At 40.5% G+C, this 20,633-nt stretch overlaps 1 protein-coding gene across 1 annotated transcript in view; it reads right to left on the bottom strand.

The window, feature by feature from the left end:
- Nucleotides 1-664: 664 nt before the first annotated feature.
- The window catches only part of LOC133417861 (heparan sulfate glucosamine 3-O-sulfotransferase 3A1-like), a 34,914-nt gene continuing 14,945 nt past the window's right edge, over nucleotides 665-20,633 (bottom strand). The window contains exon 2 of the mRNA XM_061706047.1: nucleotides 665-2,612. Within this exon, the coding sequence (XP_061562031.1) occupies nucleotides 1,991-2,612 (622 nt within the window). The 3' untranslated portion in view covers nucleotides 665-1,990. The remainder of the gene's footprint in view (nucleotides 2,613-20,633) is intronic.

Genomic DNA, 20,633 nt, shown 5'->3' with positions numbered 1-20,633 from the left:
AACCAGTATTGAAAACCAATACCCAGGGCCAAAGAATATTGTGAAAACCCAAAGATCAATATCTAAGACCAATACTTAAAACAATATGAAAGACGAGGACAAATACAGACGAGAAATATCAAAGTACTAACAAATTCCAAAGACCTAAACCCAAGGCTTATGACTAATACAAAACATCAAAGATCAATGAAATACCAAAGTCTAATAATACAAAAGACAGAAGAACAGTGAAAATGGTGAAAATGTCTGCCTCACAGTTTTGAGGTTTGGGATTGAATCTCAGCATTGTCTGTGGAATTTGTATGTTCTCCCTTGCATGGGTTTTCTCCAGGTACTCCAGCTTCCTCCCCAAATCAAAACAATATTCATGTTAGATTTATTGAAGACTCTAAGTTGTCCATAGGTGTAAATACAAGACAATATAAAACGGCAATACAAAATAACATCAAAGATCAATACCAAGGACCAAAGCGCATCTCCAGCAGACCATCTGTGGTACAAAGGGCCTAATGGCAACCAAGGGCACACTAAGTCAAAGTTCCATCGTAAAAATGCTAATATAGAGTGATCCACAGTCCGGCTTTCGTGCACAATTTCATACTTTTAACTAATGAAATGCTTCACATTTTGGGGAATATGATTCAACTTGCAGCATGTATTTTCAAAATATTTCTTTAATACATCCTAGCTTTTTTTCCCGTGTCTTTGCGGAGAACATTTAATTGAGAGACGAAAATGTTTGCAACAACTTTTATTCAAACCTTTCAATGATTGTGTTTCTTTTGATGCACATCTGCTTCTTACAAGTCCACACACAAAAGAGGAGGAACACAAGCGGGCCATTGTGCTCGGCGAGCGGCACACGTGGCCCCGCAGGCTTTAAAAGTGACATCGAGCGGAGGCACGTCCTAGGAAATTGGAGTCCCGCTTTGGGACGAAGGAGCTTGAATGGCGGTGAGCGAAAGGAAAAAAAAATTTGCTTAAGAAGACAAGAGAATGGAAGTGAAATTTAAGCGTGTGCTGTAAAGACACCAGGGTGAATGAAGTGTTAGACATCAGTTATTCAAAATACATGTGGAATAAATACATTTGCAAAAATACTTAAGAGATTTTGTCGGTAGAAAAATGTTAAGCCTCAAAAGCAGCTACGTATATCGGGTTTCAAATACAGTATATGGCGTTAAATCACTCAGTGCATATGTTACTTTTAAATCAAAAACATTAATCAAACACACAAGTCCTTCCACAAACACCTGATTGGGATTGTTCCGGAAACACACTGTCACACTTTGCATATTTGATCAGAACACTTTGAGGATTAAAAAAAAATAATCATAATAATTTTCCACAGCAAAGCCAAAAATATGAGGTTATTTATGATTTAAAGTCAAACACATTTGCTGTAAGCATACATATAAAAAAGGACTATTTCCAGTTCCGAGTTGCAATGTATTTTGCTGATTAAACCAAAGAGAATGTCTGCTTTTCTGTGGAAAACAGGATTTTAAGTTTATAAATTATATCAATATTGTTCATGTATTTTTACCATTATTTACATTTATAGTTATTTTTTATTTTATAACTATTTTATGCAATTCTATTTTATTAGATTTATTTTATATTTACATTTTACATAAGATTTCTCTATATAAAGCATTCATTTATTTTTAAATCAGCAATTTTCAAGTAATGTCAATTAATTGAATAAAATCAAAACATTGAGTTGACAGTTTTTTTTGCTTTGCAACTAACTTAAAATTTTTTTTAAATGTTTTTTTTGCTTTGCAACTAACTTAAAGTTTCAACTGAAAAGTGTAAAATTCAAATGTTGGCTTTATCCTCATATTTGACATTCAGCTTTAGCCAATTTCTTGGAGAGAGGAAAATAAAAAAAAAAAAAAACTTCAGTCTATGAGCACAATTGTAATCCCCTAGTTTTTCTCCCTGATATTCCACCTGCAGTCAGCCACGTCGTTGTCGTTCGCCACATTCAGTCGTCCCAGCCAAAGTTGTGCATTGTCATCTGGTAGAACTTCATGTTGAAGGGCCGGTAGAAGTCTCTGAGGCGGCGCACCACCTCGGGGCGGATGTCGGGGTGGGTGCGCCCTTTGGTTTTGCCCAGGCAATGGGGCTTGCTGCTCCCCTCGGCTTTCTTGAGGCACGGGAAGCCCTTGGTCTGGTTGAAGTAGAAGTGTTTATCGGTGATGATGCGCTTGAGGCCAAGGAAGTCCTGCACGCGGCCCAGCTCGCCGGCCGGGTCGCTGATGAGCCGCTCGCCGCTCACAAATAGGATCTGCTCCATGGGGAAGTACTGCAACCAGTTGTCCAGGTGCTTGGCGTAGATGCCGATCTGTATGGCACTCCACGACGTGTCGATGAGGGCCGTAGTTTTGTTCTTGAAGGTGAGGCTCTCGAAGGACGGAATGTCCGGCTTCTTGGACAGCGTCTGCGTGTAGTCCGAGATGGCCCGGGTGACCGGGTCTCGCACAACCACAATCAGTTTTGTGCCTCGCGACATGGCCGAGATCCGGGCGGGTGCCTCTTTGGTCACAAAGTAGCTGGGGGTCTTCTCCATAGTGATCTGGCCCTCCAGGGTCTTGGGCATCAGATCCCTGCCAGGACCAGAGACAGGAAGGAATGAGTCACATGACTAAAATTGACTCATCAGAGAAGTACTGTAATTTCTCGTGTATAATGCGCGTTCCCCCCTCAAAAAAAAGTCAATAGTGCGTATTATACATGGGTATAGGAGAAAATGAAAAATACTTTCCCATTTTATAAATGTATGCCGCCATCTAGACGCTATGAAAAAGCTTTACACTTTCATTCCAATGTGCTACCGCCCCCTAAAGGTTAGTTATAAAGTTGTACACTTTCATTCTAGTATGCCACCTAGAGGTTATGAAAAAGGTGCAGCCTACAATTTCATTCCAATATGACAGGGGTACATATGACTGCATATATGTACAATTGTGCTCATATGTTTACATACCCAGGAAGAATTTGTGAAAATTATTATAATTTTTTTAATACGACTGATGACTGAACAACAACCATCATTATTTTCTTTATGGTTATCCATCCATCCATTTTCTTTACCGCTTAGCCTCACTCGGGTGAGTGTTGGTTGTTGAACGTCACACCGCTGCTACCTCAGAAGCACAACGTCAGCTGGGATAGAACAGGACAAGGGGTATAAAATGGATGGAAGGCTACCTTTCGCACAGACACGGGAAGTGTGACAGGGGCCACTGCGGCTTCAGTTAGTCAAGAATACCACAGGACCACGTTTATTTATTTGATCTTGATCAGGTGTCTGCTGGGATGAGGTGGCGAGAGCAAATATTGATTCTTGCGGTGTCTGCGAGTCCCGGGATGTTGGTACATTCTTGTGGTGAACAATTCAAGGATTCCACCACAATGTTGCTGTTAAGGGGCTTATGAAAGCAAGCTGGTTGCTCCCAAGGGGCTTTTGAAAGAGGATACTGTCGCTACCATACCATGTGAAGCCCACTTATGAAATATTGATAGTCTAAAGAAGGGCCTCTCAGCATAATTGATCACCTGTTTAAACTAAAGATGAACAACATCACCTCTGCACATGTTTTACTCACTTCTTGCGCTTAATCATCAGGTTTATTTGAAATAAGGTGGCGGATGTGGGGGAAGCTAAGCAGTTCCACTTGTCCAGCCGCTGATTCAAAACCTCCCTGAAATGAAACCCCGCTGATGAAAGCCACTTCATAAATCCAGACTCAAATATTTACGCCGACAAAGCTGCGCTAAGACATTTCCTTGGCAAAATGTATCAACGCCCCTTTCTGCACTTTCCCTTCACCAGGGAGGCCGGCGAGGGAGAACGGCGACCCGAAGCAACACAGGTAAAATGCAAGCCATGAATAATTAACACTGCCCCCCACCCCCGGTATTTAGAACCTCTGCAGAATGCAGTTTTAAAATTCACGAAAGTACAGAACGCATATGTCAATTATTTATCAGCCTCGGCAGGCGAGGACTGAAGCTGACAAAGTGGCCTGGTCGAACGGCCCCCTAAGCAGCCAGCCAAACTCAACTCTGAAGCTTCTACATGTTAGCTGGCTCTCCAAAAGTACCTGGTAGTAGGGTTCCGCAGGCATTCCTTTGGACACAAGTCGCATTTCTACAGTATGTTTGGTTTGAAACCTGTGACTCAAAGACACCGTTGTCCATTGAATGGCCAACATAGATTTCTTCTGTGTCACGAGGTACGGGAAACAATACAGTGGATAAGAATGGTCAGAGGAATTTTTGCGTCACTTTCTAATGAATAATTTCAGCAGAATGACTCTAGTGCAGATCAAAATTTACTGATCCAAAACCACAGTGGACCAAAACTGAAGGGCCAGGATTTTTTGAAACCCAACTTTTTTTAACCCTAATGAACACAAACCAATGAGCCCCTTCCACACTGTTTTTTCAAGCCGGGAATTTTCCACCATTTTACTATGTTGCTTGTTTTGTGCGAACACCACAGGCAGGGAGTGGTGGGGGTCAAAGTCGAACCACGAATTTCTCGAAATGTGAACTGCGTACTGTGGTGGCGTGCAATTCAGTACCCAATACACCCGGTTTTTAGACACGTATTGTATGTATCATGGCAGAAGATGCGCCACTCTTACACATAGTGTACAAAACACAAAAGTTATTGCGTTATTTGACAAAATGCCTTCAAATCCTAAGAATAACCACAGCAAGTCATCTATGGGCTAATGCTAGCTGACCAGCAGTCACTGCTACACATGCTAAAAATGGATGAAGCTTGAGACCTGATAAAAACTGGAATTGTTTTTTTCTTTTTTTTTTTTTTTCATAAGAAATGGCACTCAAACTAAATCTTTGAAGATGTACATGTTTTATTTATTTTCTATTTTATTTATAACCCTATATATATATATATATATATATATATATATATATATATATATATATATATATATAAAATGGAGTTATAAATAATATATATATATATATATATATATATATATATATATATATATATATATAGTGCAGAAATCCTTTGGTGGTCATCAATGTATGAGTAACTGTATCTCTGGGCTCATGTCAGAACTATGAGCTGCATCGGGTCTTGAAAGTCCATGGATCTTGCTCACCACATGGGTCCCCAGACAACGTGAGAATGAGTAGCGTCACTCATTTCCAAAAAACACAGCTATGCCTGCTGGGAATTCCCACATCAAGCTTGTTGTTGTCGATACTGATAAATCGCCTTCTCACCACGAACGCACTAATTCCAGCTTGAGGAAAAGCGCCCTTACGGCAACCTCACATGAAAACATTATTGGGTGTATGAAAAAGAGATGAGACTGCGCTAAAGGACGCATTCATATTTGATGGCGAGCATCACGCTTGTTCTGTGGTCAATGTAGCAAAGGCACTAGTACCGTTGAGGACCACTCAGGGGGGCGGGGCATTTTCAGGGTCAGTGAGGAGGATGGAACTGTGTGGCGTGCGACATGAAACTAAACAAGCGTATTCGGGGACAATATAAATTTTATAGTTATCGCAAGAAGCGTTTCAGGTGCACCCAGGAAGTGCAGTCATGGGAAATGGATACAGTCTCCTCTGCTTTTCTGGCAAAGAGGCATAGCGGTACAGGTGGCATTTATTTACCTGTGCTTTTCAGACAAGTAATCAAAGTGGGACATTGTTGCATCTATAGTGCGTGTTCAAACGGCCATTGTGGTTTCACACATTCAGATAATTAAATTGGTGGCGACATTAACACCAGCATCTGGGGCAAGAACAACTGTCCTGAAAGCCTCGGGTGTTACACAAGGTTTATTGTACCTTCTGCCATCTTGTCATATCATTTCATTGTTCTGCCTGCCACTATGCTTTGTTCATACAGATAGTTAAACAAAGATGCATTATTTGTAGTAAATGGATTGCTGACCATTTTCTGTGAGTGAATTTAATAATTTCCGGTGGCACACCTGATGATCTCTCAGGGCACAGTGGCTGCTAATCACTAGTTTAAAGTACCAATGCAGATGGGGGTGTTGGAGTTGACCCTGAATTTGCAGACTTCCGATGTAGTATCCGAGACAGAACGCCACCAGTCGAGACCAGCGCATAACACTCACTGGCAATGGTTGTTTGCGTTAAAAACAATTGTAGCTGTCGCATTCGATGCTTCCACATATCTAATTACTTCTCTGCGCCGAGCTGCATCGGCGGCGTGCAGGTGCACTTCTGACGTAGCAGTGTCCCGCTTCAGTGATTTTTGTCTGCTGCATAAATTCCTGCTCGACCGTTGCAGCTCTGATCCTACAACTGGGAAGACAAAGCCGGCAAATTAATGGGTCGAATTCAGCACGACTATGACCATTTCTTTCAACACAAAGGGCCGTGACCAGTGAGTCTTGGGTGTTAAAATTCACGTTTTGGTTGCAACTTCCCGCTATCCCTTCTAAAGCTGGGGTCGACTTCAACCTCCCATCTTGCATCCTTACCTTAAACACAGCTGAGCAAACCATCATAGATGGCAGAAGTGAAAGTGACTATGGAGTATTATTGTAGGACATTAGCAAAGAAAGAATAATCAAGTTGTGGAGTAGGCCCGGAAAAAGGTGTACATTTATTTTTGGCTTTTAACAATTTGAGTCCTAGTAGGCTGAATGGAACAGTTCACCCATCATTTCCAAAGTCTCTTTCACGCTGCCTTCTTGGCAAATTGGTGTATCAGAGGCTTAAGAGTAGATAATCTTCCTAAGTGGGACAGTGCGTGTGTCGATGCCGATGTGGCTTCTCTCATTTAGATAATTAGACACGTGGCGATTTCAGTGTCTGGGCAGCTACATTTGCTTTCAATGCTAAGGGCAGTGGGCAGCCCATCTCAGGAGTTTGTCTTCACACTCCTAGCTTCCCGCTAGCTGCAAAGTCATGGGTTGACTTCAAACCACCCATCCTGCATAGGTATCTAACACACAAGGCAGCGAGCCGGGAAATATCCCCCTTAGGTGGCCCGTTTGCAAGGAGCTAAATCATCCTGCAAGTAATTTGCAGTTTGTTTTTCTGCTCCTGGCTCAACCCGACAGTTAAAAAGTTGTGTATATGTAGTGTATGTATTATGTATAATCTAGAAGCAGAACAAGTTGTGTTCACTTACAAGCAAGAAGCAGCACCACTAAAATCTGCATTTGCAGGTCAGTTCCTCACCTCCCGGAGAGACTTTATCGGCAGCGTCAGTGATGTAAGAAATTGTTTTACTGCACCTCCACGTTTGACTTTGATGTCTTCATCCAACCGCTTTAAATCAAACTCACATCTTGCTGGCTCGAGTTTTCGTTGGGAGGTGAACAAGAAAAACAGCAAGAACAAGACGACTTTTGGAGGAATTTGGATGCCGGCGGAGGAACGTCTTGTGAACCTGTCAGGACTTTGGTGTCACAAATGGAAAAGGAAGGACGGGACGCCAGGACTTGCTGGTTCGAAGGCATGCCCATGCTTTTTCGCAGGCAAAATCCAATGTACACACTCGAGCGCAGCGCATCTTTCAATGCTGCCTTTGTGGTATAAAAGAAGTGGTCTGATGCATCGCTCGTTTCCCCTTGCTTGTAAATTAACGTGACTCATGTCTGCCTGTCATATGAAAGCCACAAAATCAACGCCTACATGCACCACCGGGTCTTACGGACAATACGGCAGCCACCTCCGAGTGTTGTCCTTCCAGGAAACGAAAGGCTTTGGATTGGAGCCAGTGTCTTGTCAATGGACAAGTGGCGGTAAGCAGGCAGGAGTGCTTCTCCCTCGCATGGCAGGCCTTTTGATTAATTTTCCTTGCTCCTACTGCCAGGCAGGCATAAATACACTCACACCCGCAGCTAGCTCCCCTGCCACTGCCAGCAGATAATCATCTTGTAATTGGCTCAATATTTCTGCTGTTTGCCGGCCAAGCAAAGGCCAGCTCGGTGAGGCACGGACCCCGCCGCATATTTTCCAGGTCAGTGGATGTGAGCAGAGGAGGTCGCGGCTGTGATTTAGAGTAATGGCTGCCGTGCGGTGAAGGGGAAGCCCGCCGCTCTGGGCTTTAAACATTCAAGCTTTTACCTATCTTTCATAACTGTGGCAAGAAACACAGAATATAATCGTCATTCGTCAAATATGTTGGCTCATTTTAATTGAAACTCAGGTTCATTTCAACATGTGAACACTGCAAGCGAACGCTAGTGTGGACCAAATCAAACCCGTGCGAGACGGTTCTGTAAGAGGTGGTCTCGATATTTGTCAAACTCCAGCGAGTTTGTGTGTTTTCAGACTTTTTTGTGGACCTTATCGTGATAGACAGTCCTACTGAATTTCATATTTATACGTGAAACTGCCTTCAGGTGCTGAGTTTTCCCAAAGTTCTGGTGGCTTGAAATGGCATAAAAATGAACCCATTATGGTTCCTTCAAACCAAAACTTCAGACTTCTTGTGTGTTTTAGGACACAGGGTCTCACCCATGATAGACACACCTACCAAATTTTTATTTGCTAGGTGAAACTGCCTTTGGGAGCTGGGGTAAAAAAAAAAAAAACTCTAGGGTGGGCACTATCGAGACAATTGGAAACCCCTGAGATATTATCTATCTATCTTTGTCTTTACCAGAAATCTTTTAACAGTAAAGTTAGAGAGTGCATGCATGTTTCCTCAGCTATTCCCAATCTTCAGTATGCTGTATTATAATATGGCTTGATGTTTTTTCTACTTTAACCTTGTCTTTGAAGTTTTTTTTAGCTTTGGTTTTATTTATACACCTGTCAGCAAACATCTGGACATCATTCATCATACTCAATCAAATTCGAATACAAAACTAACTCAATGGAAAATATACATTGCCGGCCGCCCAGGCAGCTATTGGGTAGCAATGACATTGAGGTAGTGCCTGTTTTTCTCAGTTTAATAGCTTCAATATATGTTATCTGTCGCCACAACACATTAAAATGGATTTATGACACATTTGCTGTCCATTTATTTCAATCAAACTGTGCCGTTTCAGTGTGTCAGCGAGGGGTTGATTCTTGGACACTTTATCCCGAAACACACCAGATTTTCCAACTAATCCAAATAAACCTTCAAAGAACAGGCAGCATTTTCAAAATGTTTAAGACGTTAAAGAATATTCGTCATACTTCTCAAGTATTTTAGACATCAGTTCAAATGTGTCCTATGCAATACATTTATCATGAACATACCCATCAATCTCACTATCAACTTCCTGTTATTCTAATACTGACTTTTTCTTTGACTTATTTTTCCGCCCAAGTGACGTTGTTATCGCTGTTTGCTTCTTTATCCCCCTCAAAAAAGCTTGTCATTTCCCCGGCGGATGACTCTGAGACGGCGTCGCCACGTTTTTTCCACGACGAGATGATGGCTCTCTTATCTTGTAATTGTCTCGTCTCTCCAAATTGCTTCCTACCCCCCCGATTGGTCCCACGCACCACTCCGCTTGTTTCCTGCCGGGTTGGAGAGTTTTGCTTTTGTGTGCCAACGCGGCGGTTTTCAACTTTAAAGAAGCCATCCATCCCAGCATCTATTTTTTTGAAGGCTTATTCTGTCATACTGCTTATCCACTGAGTGGGAACTGAACGCATGCTGAGTGAGTAAACCACTACACTATCAGTGACCCTTCTGAGAAACTTTATATCTCAGAGTTGGGATATTTTCTGAAACTCCAAATAATCTGCGGTTTGACTCCAAAATGTCAAAATAAAGTCCCAAATAGGTTAAAATTCCTCAAATTGGGAAGGTGGTAAATATTTATTGAAGTTTATTTATTCCTTACAATCCAACTCCATCGCGGGGTGACATCCTGTACTGTGCAAACGTCTGAGGCCATAATGATCATAAATAGCTCGTTAGGAGGCCACTAAGTAGAGCACAGACCTCCACCAAGGCTGAACTGAATACAATTTATAGAGTTTATTTGGGTTTGTTAGTCCAATTCTTTGTTAATTTACAATACTTTGTGGTTAATCCAGGATGAAGAACAAACAGTGGGTGCCAAATATGATTCACTTTGTATAACAAATATCACCAAAATGGATTGAAATATAATGGGTTGTTGAAATGTAATTGATTGCTCCATCATAGACCATTCCGCTACATTTTATAGACATTTTTGTGTAAACCAATAGTATTGAAATTATGTATTTGTATTTAATGAAGCACAGCACATGTACTTTTTAGCTTGCTTGATTAGTAAAGAAATGCTCGATCAACTAAAACAAAACTAAAATGTGTGAACAGCAAAATCAAGCATAAATGGTGTGTTTAAAAACTTTTATCCCTTTGGGGCGATATTGAGATGAGATGATCATATTGTTTGAGATGAGCCCAATATCGGTCTTGAATTAAACCCAAGAAAAATGTTATCTGTATGTCTGAAGGGTTTTTACCAAGCTAGACTTGGAAAAACTGCCGTAACGTAATGGATGTGCTTTGAGGCATGCTTATTTGCTTTGATACAGTTGTCGTTGAGGTTTGAGTGCATTCAGTATCATCCTAAAGGATATGTTAATTTTTTTAATGGCAAATTATAGCCCTTCCATAGAATTGTATGTTTTTTTTTTTGTGTTTTTTTTTTTTTGTGAGCCCAATATTGTTTTTCAATCAAACCCATGGAAAATCAAATTCATTTGTTGTGAATATTAATTGTTACACGCATAGTCGCCAGGTTTTGACCCAGACACTGATTCAATCTTTTGCTTGATGAATATCTCTGATATTGTGAATTTTTTATTTATTTATTTATTCCCCATTTCATAGTGGAAGCAGTGTAAAGGGGGTGCGCCATTGCTGCCGGGATGTTGGAGGCGTTTTGGGGAAAAACACCTATAATAGATGTTTTAGAGTGACTTAAAGAAATACATACAGTAATAGATCGGGGACAGAGGTACGAGCCCCCCTGTATAATAATAACACATTAATGTTGTGTTTTGGTTATGGGTTTTAATGTTCGTGTGACTCAACACAATGCCTTTTTTTAAAGGGTGGTAGGAGTGTGTGTGCACCATTTCTGTAGTTAAGGGGGTACGTGGCTTGAACAAATGGGAAAGTACGCCCAAGTACTACACTTGGTAAAACTGCCCTGACATGAATGTGCTTTGTGGCATGCTTATCTACTTTGGTCCAGTTCACTTGGCGGGTTTGCCAAATGTTTCCACTTGGCATCTTTATGCAAATATTCATTTTTATAATGGAGTTTTCCTCTGTGTCATGGGTGGGAAAAAATCCATAGAAATAGCCGATGTTATCCTTCTGGCTTCTCACCGCGTCAATCCATCTCAAGAGGGGGCTCCACTTGGAAAACTTCCATCTTGCCCTCAAATGTTTGGGGCTGATGTGGGAAGGGAAAATAAATAATCAGACGTGTGCTGTATGTGAGAGATGGATTATAATTGGACTATGAGAAAAAATATTGTATCACACCCTTTCACGGTAGTAATAACATCTTGTAAAAATAAATCCTCAGCTTGCCCTCTGATTTATCTTCATTTTTCTTCCCGTACTGAACGGGCTGCCGCCATCCAGTTGAGTAAAAATTTTATAGAGTTAGCTTTTGCCGGTGCATCCTTATAAATTTATTTATACAACAGGATCTGTCTTTTATCCACCACGCTGTTCTGTGCCAGTCAGTCCCCAGTTTATTGCATAAGGGAGGGGGGTAAAAAAATTATAATAAAGCTTTATCTTTACAGCAACATGCACATTGAATTATTCAGATGGACGGTGTATCAGCGAGGTGCGGCGTGAGGAAGATGGCTGAGGGTGAGAAAGGATAAAGAAGCGCAGATATGTCATGACTCAACTTAGACTAGCCTGCCTGGAGTCTGGATGAACTAGCATGTGTGAAGCTACCATCCTAAAAAAGTCACATGCAATTCCACTGCTTATTTTTGCTGCTTTTGTTCACATTCATCTGAATAAATATTATGCATAGTATATTCGAGTATTCAGCTTCTGCTGCTTCCAGCATATATCTGGTATGTGTTGACTGCGGCTATTTCTGCTGCTTTTCACATTCACCTATGCATATACAGTATGCATGATATGGTATAGTATTTTGTTTCTGCTGCTAACATAGTATGTATTCATACATGTAAATGATAGTTTTTGCTACGTTCAATGCTGCTATTTCTTTGTGCTGTGCCTACACATTTGCAAATATTGTATGTATAGTTCAGTATAGTTTTCTGTTCCCAATGGTATATACAGTATGTATTGATACTAGGGCTGCAACTAACGATTAATCTGTTGATAGTTTTTGATTAATCGATGAATCGGCTAAAAAAAAATATATATATATATTTTCAATTTCTGTCCATTTATTTATTGATCCAGTTACTGGTTTGGTTCATAACATGTCAGAAAATAGGGAAAAAGGTTGATCATTGTTTTCAAAAGAAAAAGCAGATGTTTGCAAATGTCTTATTTTGAATAAATACAAAGATAAACCGTCTGCTTTCATGGAGGATGACAGAAATATGAGAATATTTACTGTTGAGAGGATGAAATTGCAAGGATTTGGACAATTTGAAGTTAAACAAAGTCTCTAAATTTGTAATCGATAATCAAAATAGTTGTGAGTTAATTTGATAATCGATTAGTTGTTGATTAACCGATTAACTTTTGCACCTTTAACTGATATATGCATTGTATAATACTCTTTTACCAACTCTTTCCTACAGTTGTGTTTTTGCCGCATACAACGCTGCTGACTATTCTTGCTGCTTTTTATATCCACATTTGTATAGAATCTCTCTTTATTAGTGTACAGTTTACCACTTATATCCGCATGTACAGTATATCAGTAGTAGTACTTGTTATTCATGTACAGATGACAAATACACTGCGGCTTTCAGTCTCTCAGTCTCATTACCTGGTCGTTATATTGGTTGTTTTCTCACGCTGGTTGCTAGCCGTCCAACTCCAAACCAACAGGGGGCAGCATAGTAGCAGAAAGTCAGAAAATTTGCATGTCATAAAAGTGTTCTCCTTCTTCTCACAAACTAGCTAGCTTAGTTTCGAAAGTTGTCTTTAAATGTATTGTTAATTTTATTTCCTCCCCAAAATTCTGCTCAAATTCTGAAATGTTAAGGACAGCTAAAGCTTGCTTGTTACTTGAGGAATTAGCATTATAGCCTGCGCGCTATGTACTTTTATACCATGCTATTAAGCTATTATGCACCCTATGCACTCTAGCGGCCCACTATGAAGGCATATTCCGAGCCCTCACATTACTTTTTCATACTTCCCTGACCCACTTTGCGGCGATGACACTCGAGCAGGATTAGCTTCACTGACACTTCCTCCCTTTGCCAAGTCAGCTTTTAGCGGGCTTAAGCGGCTCGCGGGGAGATAAGATACCTTAACGTTTAATAGCAAAGCTTATTTTTAACGTATTGTGCTCCTCGGGAACGTTGGCTTTACATGGTCAATGTGGCGTCATTAGGACCAGCACCATCACCAACCCCCCTGCCACCCAATACTTTCCTTTCTAGTGCTGAGTTAATCTGAGGGTGTTAAAATGCTGCACGTAAGCCTGATTTGAATACATCAAGTAAAAATGATGAAGTGCACAATAGAGCCTTTAGGGTTGGGGGGTGCTGCGCTCTGTGATAATTAGCCAGTAGCTTTTGTCTTTGTGACGGTTACCATGGCGGTATGTTCCAAAATGAGCCTGTTGGTGTGCAAAACTTAAACGTTAGTGCTCCAGTGTGATAACTGATCCGTAAGCCGCAAAAAGTGTTTCACTGGCAAAAAGACAATCCCATCCCATTATTCCTTCCCTCTTATTTCCTATTGCTTTCACAGGAAAATTCGAAAATCCTTTGCCGCACCTCTTATGTCTTAACCTCCCACCCACCGTGGGGTTTTAGGTTGCTCTTCTTAGGTCAATGACTCAATTGGTAAAGACTTCACTCGGCGAACCAGAAGGACTAACGATAGACTAATAAAGACTGACTACTGACCAAGATCCAAAAAGGCTGGAACTTCCTGAAGCACATATCCAATCATATGTGGTTGTTTCAGAACCTAGGGATATTATTAAGATATCTTCTAATTAAAGAGAGGTCTTGGCGGTGCGCTCGGATTAGTCTTGGGTCCTGTCATAGTGTCCATATTTCTGTCCATCTCCTAGAATCTTATGGATACAGACCAAGCACCGCATCCGATTTCACCTTCTTCCTCCACCATCAATGTTTTTAGTCAAAATCTTTTACTCTTCTTCTTTGTATTTGAAAAAATCTTTGGTTCAGAACGAGCAAAACTGGGCACACATTGTCTTCACATTACAAAACAACTTGAGAGGCATGAATACTGACACTGTACGTGTCAGTGGGCCTTTCAAACTGTTGCTGACTGTCAAAACAACTCAAGATGTTTCTGTCGTCTGTGGACTCGCAGTGCAACTCTTACTTTTGCTTTCACTTAAATGTGTGCGGAAAAGAGAAACATTTTTTTTTGTTTCGGTGTTTATTTTACTTCCAGTATCCAGTATGGTCTATGTAAACAAAAGTACTTACTGTTACAGCAAATCGTTTTATAGTTTTTATAGTTTATGTTCATACCTCCAGCAAGGAAGCTGTTTGTTTCCTTAGCCTCTTTTGCTTTTCCCGAGTCGCTATTCTGTTAAAGGATACCCGATAGGGAAGAACTGAAGGTGACCCGCAAATTTTCCAGCTTCAGCGATCATATCGGAGGCGTAACTGACTGTAAATGGGAAAAGTGTAAAAGCCAGGTGTGATGTTTAACAGACTCACTTCTTGCACCCTGTTGTGTTAAAAGCAGTTGTCGCTGTCAGGCCATTTGATGTCCATCTTTACGACTTCAGCTTCTCTCTCAAGTAACTTTATTCTCATGAGCTTACAACTTTTTGTCTTGGGGGGGGGGGGTGGAAAGCCGCTTTTTTCATGACAACTTTTTTTCCTTCGCAACATTGACTTGTCTTTTAAGATTGTGACTTTTTTTCTTGTAAAATTACAACTTTTTCTCACATTTATCCCCCAACCTTATAACATTGTAGATTTTGATGTTACAACTTTTTTCTGGAAAAATAAAACCTTTTTTTCTTTAAAAATACTGCAAAGGTTCTGATAATACAGTGCCGTGAAAAAGTATTGGCCCCTTTCTCGTACTCTTATATAAAACGCTTGATTTCAGTTGTTGCTGCTGAGGATGACCCAACCAATTATTAGGTTTAGGGGGCCTGTAATTCTGTTTTGTTTTGTTTTTCCCAGTGTTTTTTACGGTACTGTGTATCAGAACCCACGGGCCGCCGAGGGCGAGAGAGTGAAACCTTATCTGCGTATGAAAGCGGAGAGCCGAAGCTCAGCGAAAGCCAAATATTTGACAGTAAAACTTTTAAAACAGAGGCGTGCGCCTTGCTAGCTGAGGAGCAACAAATTTACGAGATAGCTAAAACCCGCCGGTGCAAATCACCCAGCTCCAGTTTCCCTCCAAAGCAACGAAAGTCGAGGCGGGCGTGAGAGTCCAGCATGACACGGGTGAACGTCAAAGCGATTATGCCGGCTCTTCTTTTCCGTGTGTTCCGCCATTCCCCGTCCCATTTCTCCCAGGCTCGGAAACACAAAGCGCCTGGCAGCCTCCATCGCTTCCCGCGTCCTGGTGCCAAGCCACTGCGAGAGCGCCACAGACAGGATTAGCAACTACGGATGCTCCCCACTTAGCACAACTCAACCTAAACCTAAATGGGAATTGACTAAAATGGGGGGGGGGGAACAAACAAAAAAACTAACCCTTAATATTCCCACATTTTCCTTGGGTATGACTTTACTCTCATAAGATTGACTTTTTTTTTTACATATGACTTTATTTTCAAAATTAAGTGGGTAAACAAATGTGTTTTGAATTAGTGAGCAAGCGTGACAATTTACTGTCAGCAAGCTAGCGTTCTAAAAAACTAACGTGGTTCATTCATTGTAGGCATTTTTGAAAAAACTCATCATTGTAAGATCACAATAATTTAAAATAGTGGAAAAATGTAAACTTTTTTCTTGTAATATTATTTTTTCACATAACATTTTGACTTCTTCCCATACAATTACACATATGTAAGTTTTTGTTTGTTTGTTTTCCCAGTAATTTTATTACTTTTTCTAGTATCATTGTCACTTTATAGATGTAAAAAATCCAACTATTCTTGTAATGTTAGACCTTTTTATCTTAAAAAATAAATAAATAATCTTTTTTCCCCATGGCTAATACATCAGTCTGATAAAGTTCAAACCTTTCTCTCATAATGTTACATCTATGTTTTCTGAACAGTAAAACGACTTTTCATCTGGAAAAAAAATTATATTTTCTTGTAACATTACCACTGAATTCTTGTAAGATTGCGGCTTCTGTTGTGAAAATTTTTGACTTTTATCTCATTAAATTCTGATTTATTTCCCTGAAAATGCATCCATAGTGAGATATACATTTATTTATCGTAATATTACTACTATAATTTTCTTTCTCATAACACGACTGTTCTAAAATTACAAGTTCATTCGATAAGTTACAACTTTCATATCATTATGACTTTTATTCAGATTATGATTTCAGTTTTCTGGGGGGATAGTAAACTGCTGTGGTTGAAGAGTTAACTGCTGAGGCCTTATGAACTCTGTTGCTATGCAAAACAGCAGCACCTACTGTGCTAAATTAAAGAGTGGAGTCTCTGAAACGTTTTGCCGTAACAGTTGGGAAGTGTTTAAGGTCACGTTACACCAGACCAACAGAGCGGAACGTCGCGGTGAGAAAAAGGTGAAAAATGGTCCAAGCCAAACCGCAGCTAGTGGTTGCTGATGGCTCAACCCCAATTAACCCCCCAGCCCATTTTGTGAGAAAGCAAGTTGGGCCTCGTCTTCTTGCTTCCCAGACTGTAGTGAGGTAACGGCATCCCCGAGGCTGAATATGAAGCGTAACAGAGGACGGTGGCATCTGATCCGCCGCTGACAACGTGCTAATGTTTTAGCCTGTCGGGCCTCGCTGCGCGGAGAGGGATGGCGTTAGGAATAAAATGGCATGACGGGGGCCTGAGGACAAAGGATGCAGTGTAGTGCAGGTCCACCTCCCCGTGAGGCGTCCTAGCCCTCTCACGTTGCTATGAGATAAATATTAGAAACAGCTCTCAGAGTTGCATCAAAGTTACTTTACACAGGAGCCCATGGAAAAAAATTACTGCAATGTATTTTAGAGTGGTATCATTTACTGTATATGGATCGAATTCCTAACCCCAATCCTAACCTATACCTTAACCTAAACCTAATCCTAAATCCGTCCCATCCTAATCTAGACCCTAACCTAAACCGCAGTCCTAAACATAACCACAACCTAAACTCTAACCTAAAACTCATGCAAAAATAAATAAATTCCGAGGAGTGATTTAGCGAAAGGTGAATGAAGCACAACTAAGCAATAAAGACCATTCATCCATATAGCTTAAAACCAATGTCTTTTTTTCTAACACACAGGCTGTGCGTTGCCGTGGAGACGGTAAATGAGGCGTTCACAGACCCATTAATTGACGGTATAAATCAGAAGGATCTTTTTCAATATTTCTCTTTGACGCCATCGTCCTAAAAGCGCATTAACATTGAGAGAGAATTCCACCGGGAGATCACAGCAGTGTGATAAAACTCTCCCGGGCTTGAATGACGGATGCGGGCGTGAATGAACGCTTCTCTTGTCCACACCGCAATTAGAACAATGAATGTGGAGAGCGCAACAACAGCCATCCTTCAGAAGATGCACAATGAGAAGAGAAGCAACTAAGCCAAACGAGACGTACATTAACGCTGCTCATTTTGCCGACAGTTGATGCTAATGTGTAGCGCTGTCAGACACATTAGCATGAGGACTAATGTGCTCACAAACACGCATAATCGTAAAAATAAACAAGTACAAATCTGCATTTCATGTGCAAATGCAAACTGTCCGTTATGGACCGTTTTTATTTTTTACTATTATTTTTCCTAGTATTAAATTGCATCAATTTCCACAGAAATAATAAAGTATAGTTTTTTTTCACAAATAACAAAATACGTGCTTCCTCTAGGGAAAAAAAATCCCTTTTGTCAAAACAAGTTTGTGAACTACCCAAATTACAATAGCATACTCTAGTAAAATGAAACGTCACACTGCATGGCTCGCCTGGTGCATATGCTGTACATTTCAAATCCCTTTAAAATGGACACTGATTTTGGCAATGTTCAGCACGATTGACTCACCATCGACTTCCATCGGGCTCCTTTTTTGTCATTCGGAAAACTGCAGAAATTATTCGGTTCATGTTGTCTGTTTATTAGCGGGAATTAAATCCGCTAGTCAGAAAATGTGTTGTACATAGCAACTGAATTGCTCAATCGGCAACACTGACTCTGCTTTTGTTAATCAGCTTGTCAGCTTCAAAATATCCATTTGGGAAGAAGAAAAAACCTTGCAAATGAACTCAAAGTAATCGATAGAAGTGATTATTTGCCTAGCCCTAGACCAAGGTGAATCTATTTTTTTATTTCTTTTTTTGCATACTTTAGTATCTTTGTTTCTGACCTGCATCGCTCAAAAAACAAAAACAAAAAACAATTCTACAACAAATTTGTAAGACATTTTTGTGTAGCTTTATTATGACCCGAAGATAAAATCAGCAAAGAATAAAGTTGTGGTCATGATCTGGATTAATTTGCAATATACAGCTAAAAGAAAAGCATCAAAACAAAAGAAATCATACATTTATTTGACATGTGGCATCTAACATCAAAATTTCAGGAATAATTGAGCAACTTGATTTATACATCAAAAGGGACAGCAATTTTGATGTTTTTTGCATATTTTTGTATCGTTCTTTGTGACAGTAAATTCCATGGGTCGATAGAATTTAAAGACTGATGAAATAATTGGGCTTGGATCCTGATTTCACACTCTGAATATCCCTATTTCAAATTCTGAATATAGTGTTTTGTCGTCTTGCTTTATTTTTATTTTATAGTGATACAATTTGAAACCTGGTCATCACACTCAAAAGTTGAGTATTAAATTTAGCTGGCGGCTTTTTCCAGGGCACATTTTACTATTTTGTGCATGCAAGAAGAAGTTGGCATAAAAGGTTTTGTGGGTGCGGCGTGGTGAGTGGGGTGGAATCCCGGCTGCTGAATTCAGGCCGACCGGCGATTAGAAACCAGAAAAAGTGCAAAATAACACTTGGCGCCGCCGGGCTGCTGATTGGAAAATAGTGTGACGATTATAAATGGTGTGTCACAGGACGGGTCCACGGCGGCCGTTCACGCAATGTTTCACCCAGTGCATAGTCGTCAAGCGTGGTGGTGGTGGGGTGGAAGGTGGAGGGATTTAGCTTGACAACTTCAGCGTAATTACGCCGGCTTGTCTCAGAAGGTCCATAAATCAATGCCTCAGGTGAATCCTAAAAGAGCACAATGGATGTGGTCGCATCTCAACAGACTTAATGGGTCTCTTACTAAGGGTGAAGAGGTTCTCAGGCAATCATGGCAAGGCTACATCCCCTTTTTAGAATATTGGACATGAGCTGTTTTCATTGACAACATCCAACTTCTTCAGAGTGTTTACACAATGACATGCTGACAGGCAGGGGAGCAAGGAGGTTGGGCATCAATTACTCAGATAAGCAAATGATAATAAATGGCTCTTATCAAATAACTGTCTGTTGATCTGCGGCAAAGGGGGACAACTAGAAAAAGAGATTCTTCCGTGTTATGAAGGTCTATAAATCGTGGCGACAAGCTGACTAGATGTTGATATAGAATCCCGGGAAACAATGGTTAATTAAAGCAGAAGAGTTATTGCATGTACAGTATACATTACTATCAGGAGGTGGGGCCTTCATCATGCGCAACATGTTAGGTCAAGATCTGACCTTGTAGAGTGGACTTATTAAGAGGTTTCCATTTTATGGCGAGACATCAAACTTTGCCCCTATGCGACATCCACACGCAATAATGAAAATGCAAAACGGCTTGCAGTTTGGCATCATCCATCTGTCCACTACATATGGTTCGAATTTGGTAACAATCTGACAAAATATGTTCTTCCGAGAAAAGTTACATTTTGAATGAAATGTCCATATTGACCATAAAATAGTTGCTTTAAAACAACATGGCTGACTTCCTGTTATTTTTGTTGTTGTTGTTTTTTTTGAGGGGGTGGGGGGGGTGGGGTATGGCTTCATGCGAATTTTTGGGGGTGTACTCATGATAAACAAGCCTACCGAATTTCATATTGCTACATGAAAGTGGTTTCAGGGGCTGATTTATTTATATATATATATATATATATATATATATATATATATATTATTTTATTTTCCTCCCCCATCACAGAGCCTGCTAGTCATCAAACTTTGCTACCATGTTCTGCCCATATGAGACATAGGTCTCCCATCAGTCCAAATTAGATTTTGGTACTGTAGCAATCGGACAACGCCTGTAGAACTAGTTTGTCTGCGAAGTACCCTTGAAAATGGCCAAAACGACCCTAAAATGCCTGGCTTCCTGGGTCTTTTCAGGCATTGCTTCGTCAGACTTATTTATGGGTCCACTCATGA

Source organism: Phycodurus eques, chromosome 19, assembly GCF_024500275.1.
Source record: "Phycodurus eques isolate BA_2022a chromosome 19, UOR_Pequ_1.1, whole genome shotgun sequence".
Taxonomy (NCBI): domain Eukaryota; kingdom Metazoa; phylum Chordata; class Actinopteri; order Syngnathiformes; family Syngnathidae; genus Phycodurus; species Phycodurus eques.
Note: the sequence above shows the minus strand (reverse complement) of the source record. Positions and strands in the feature narration are given on the sequence as shown.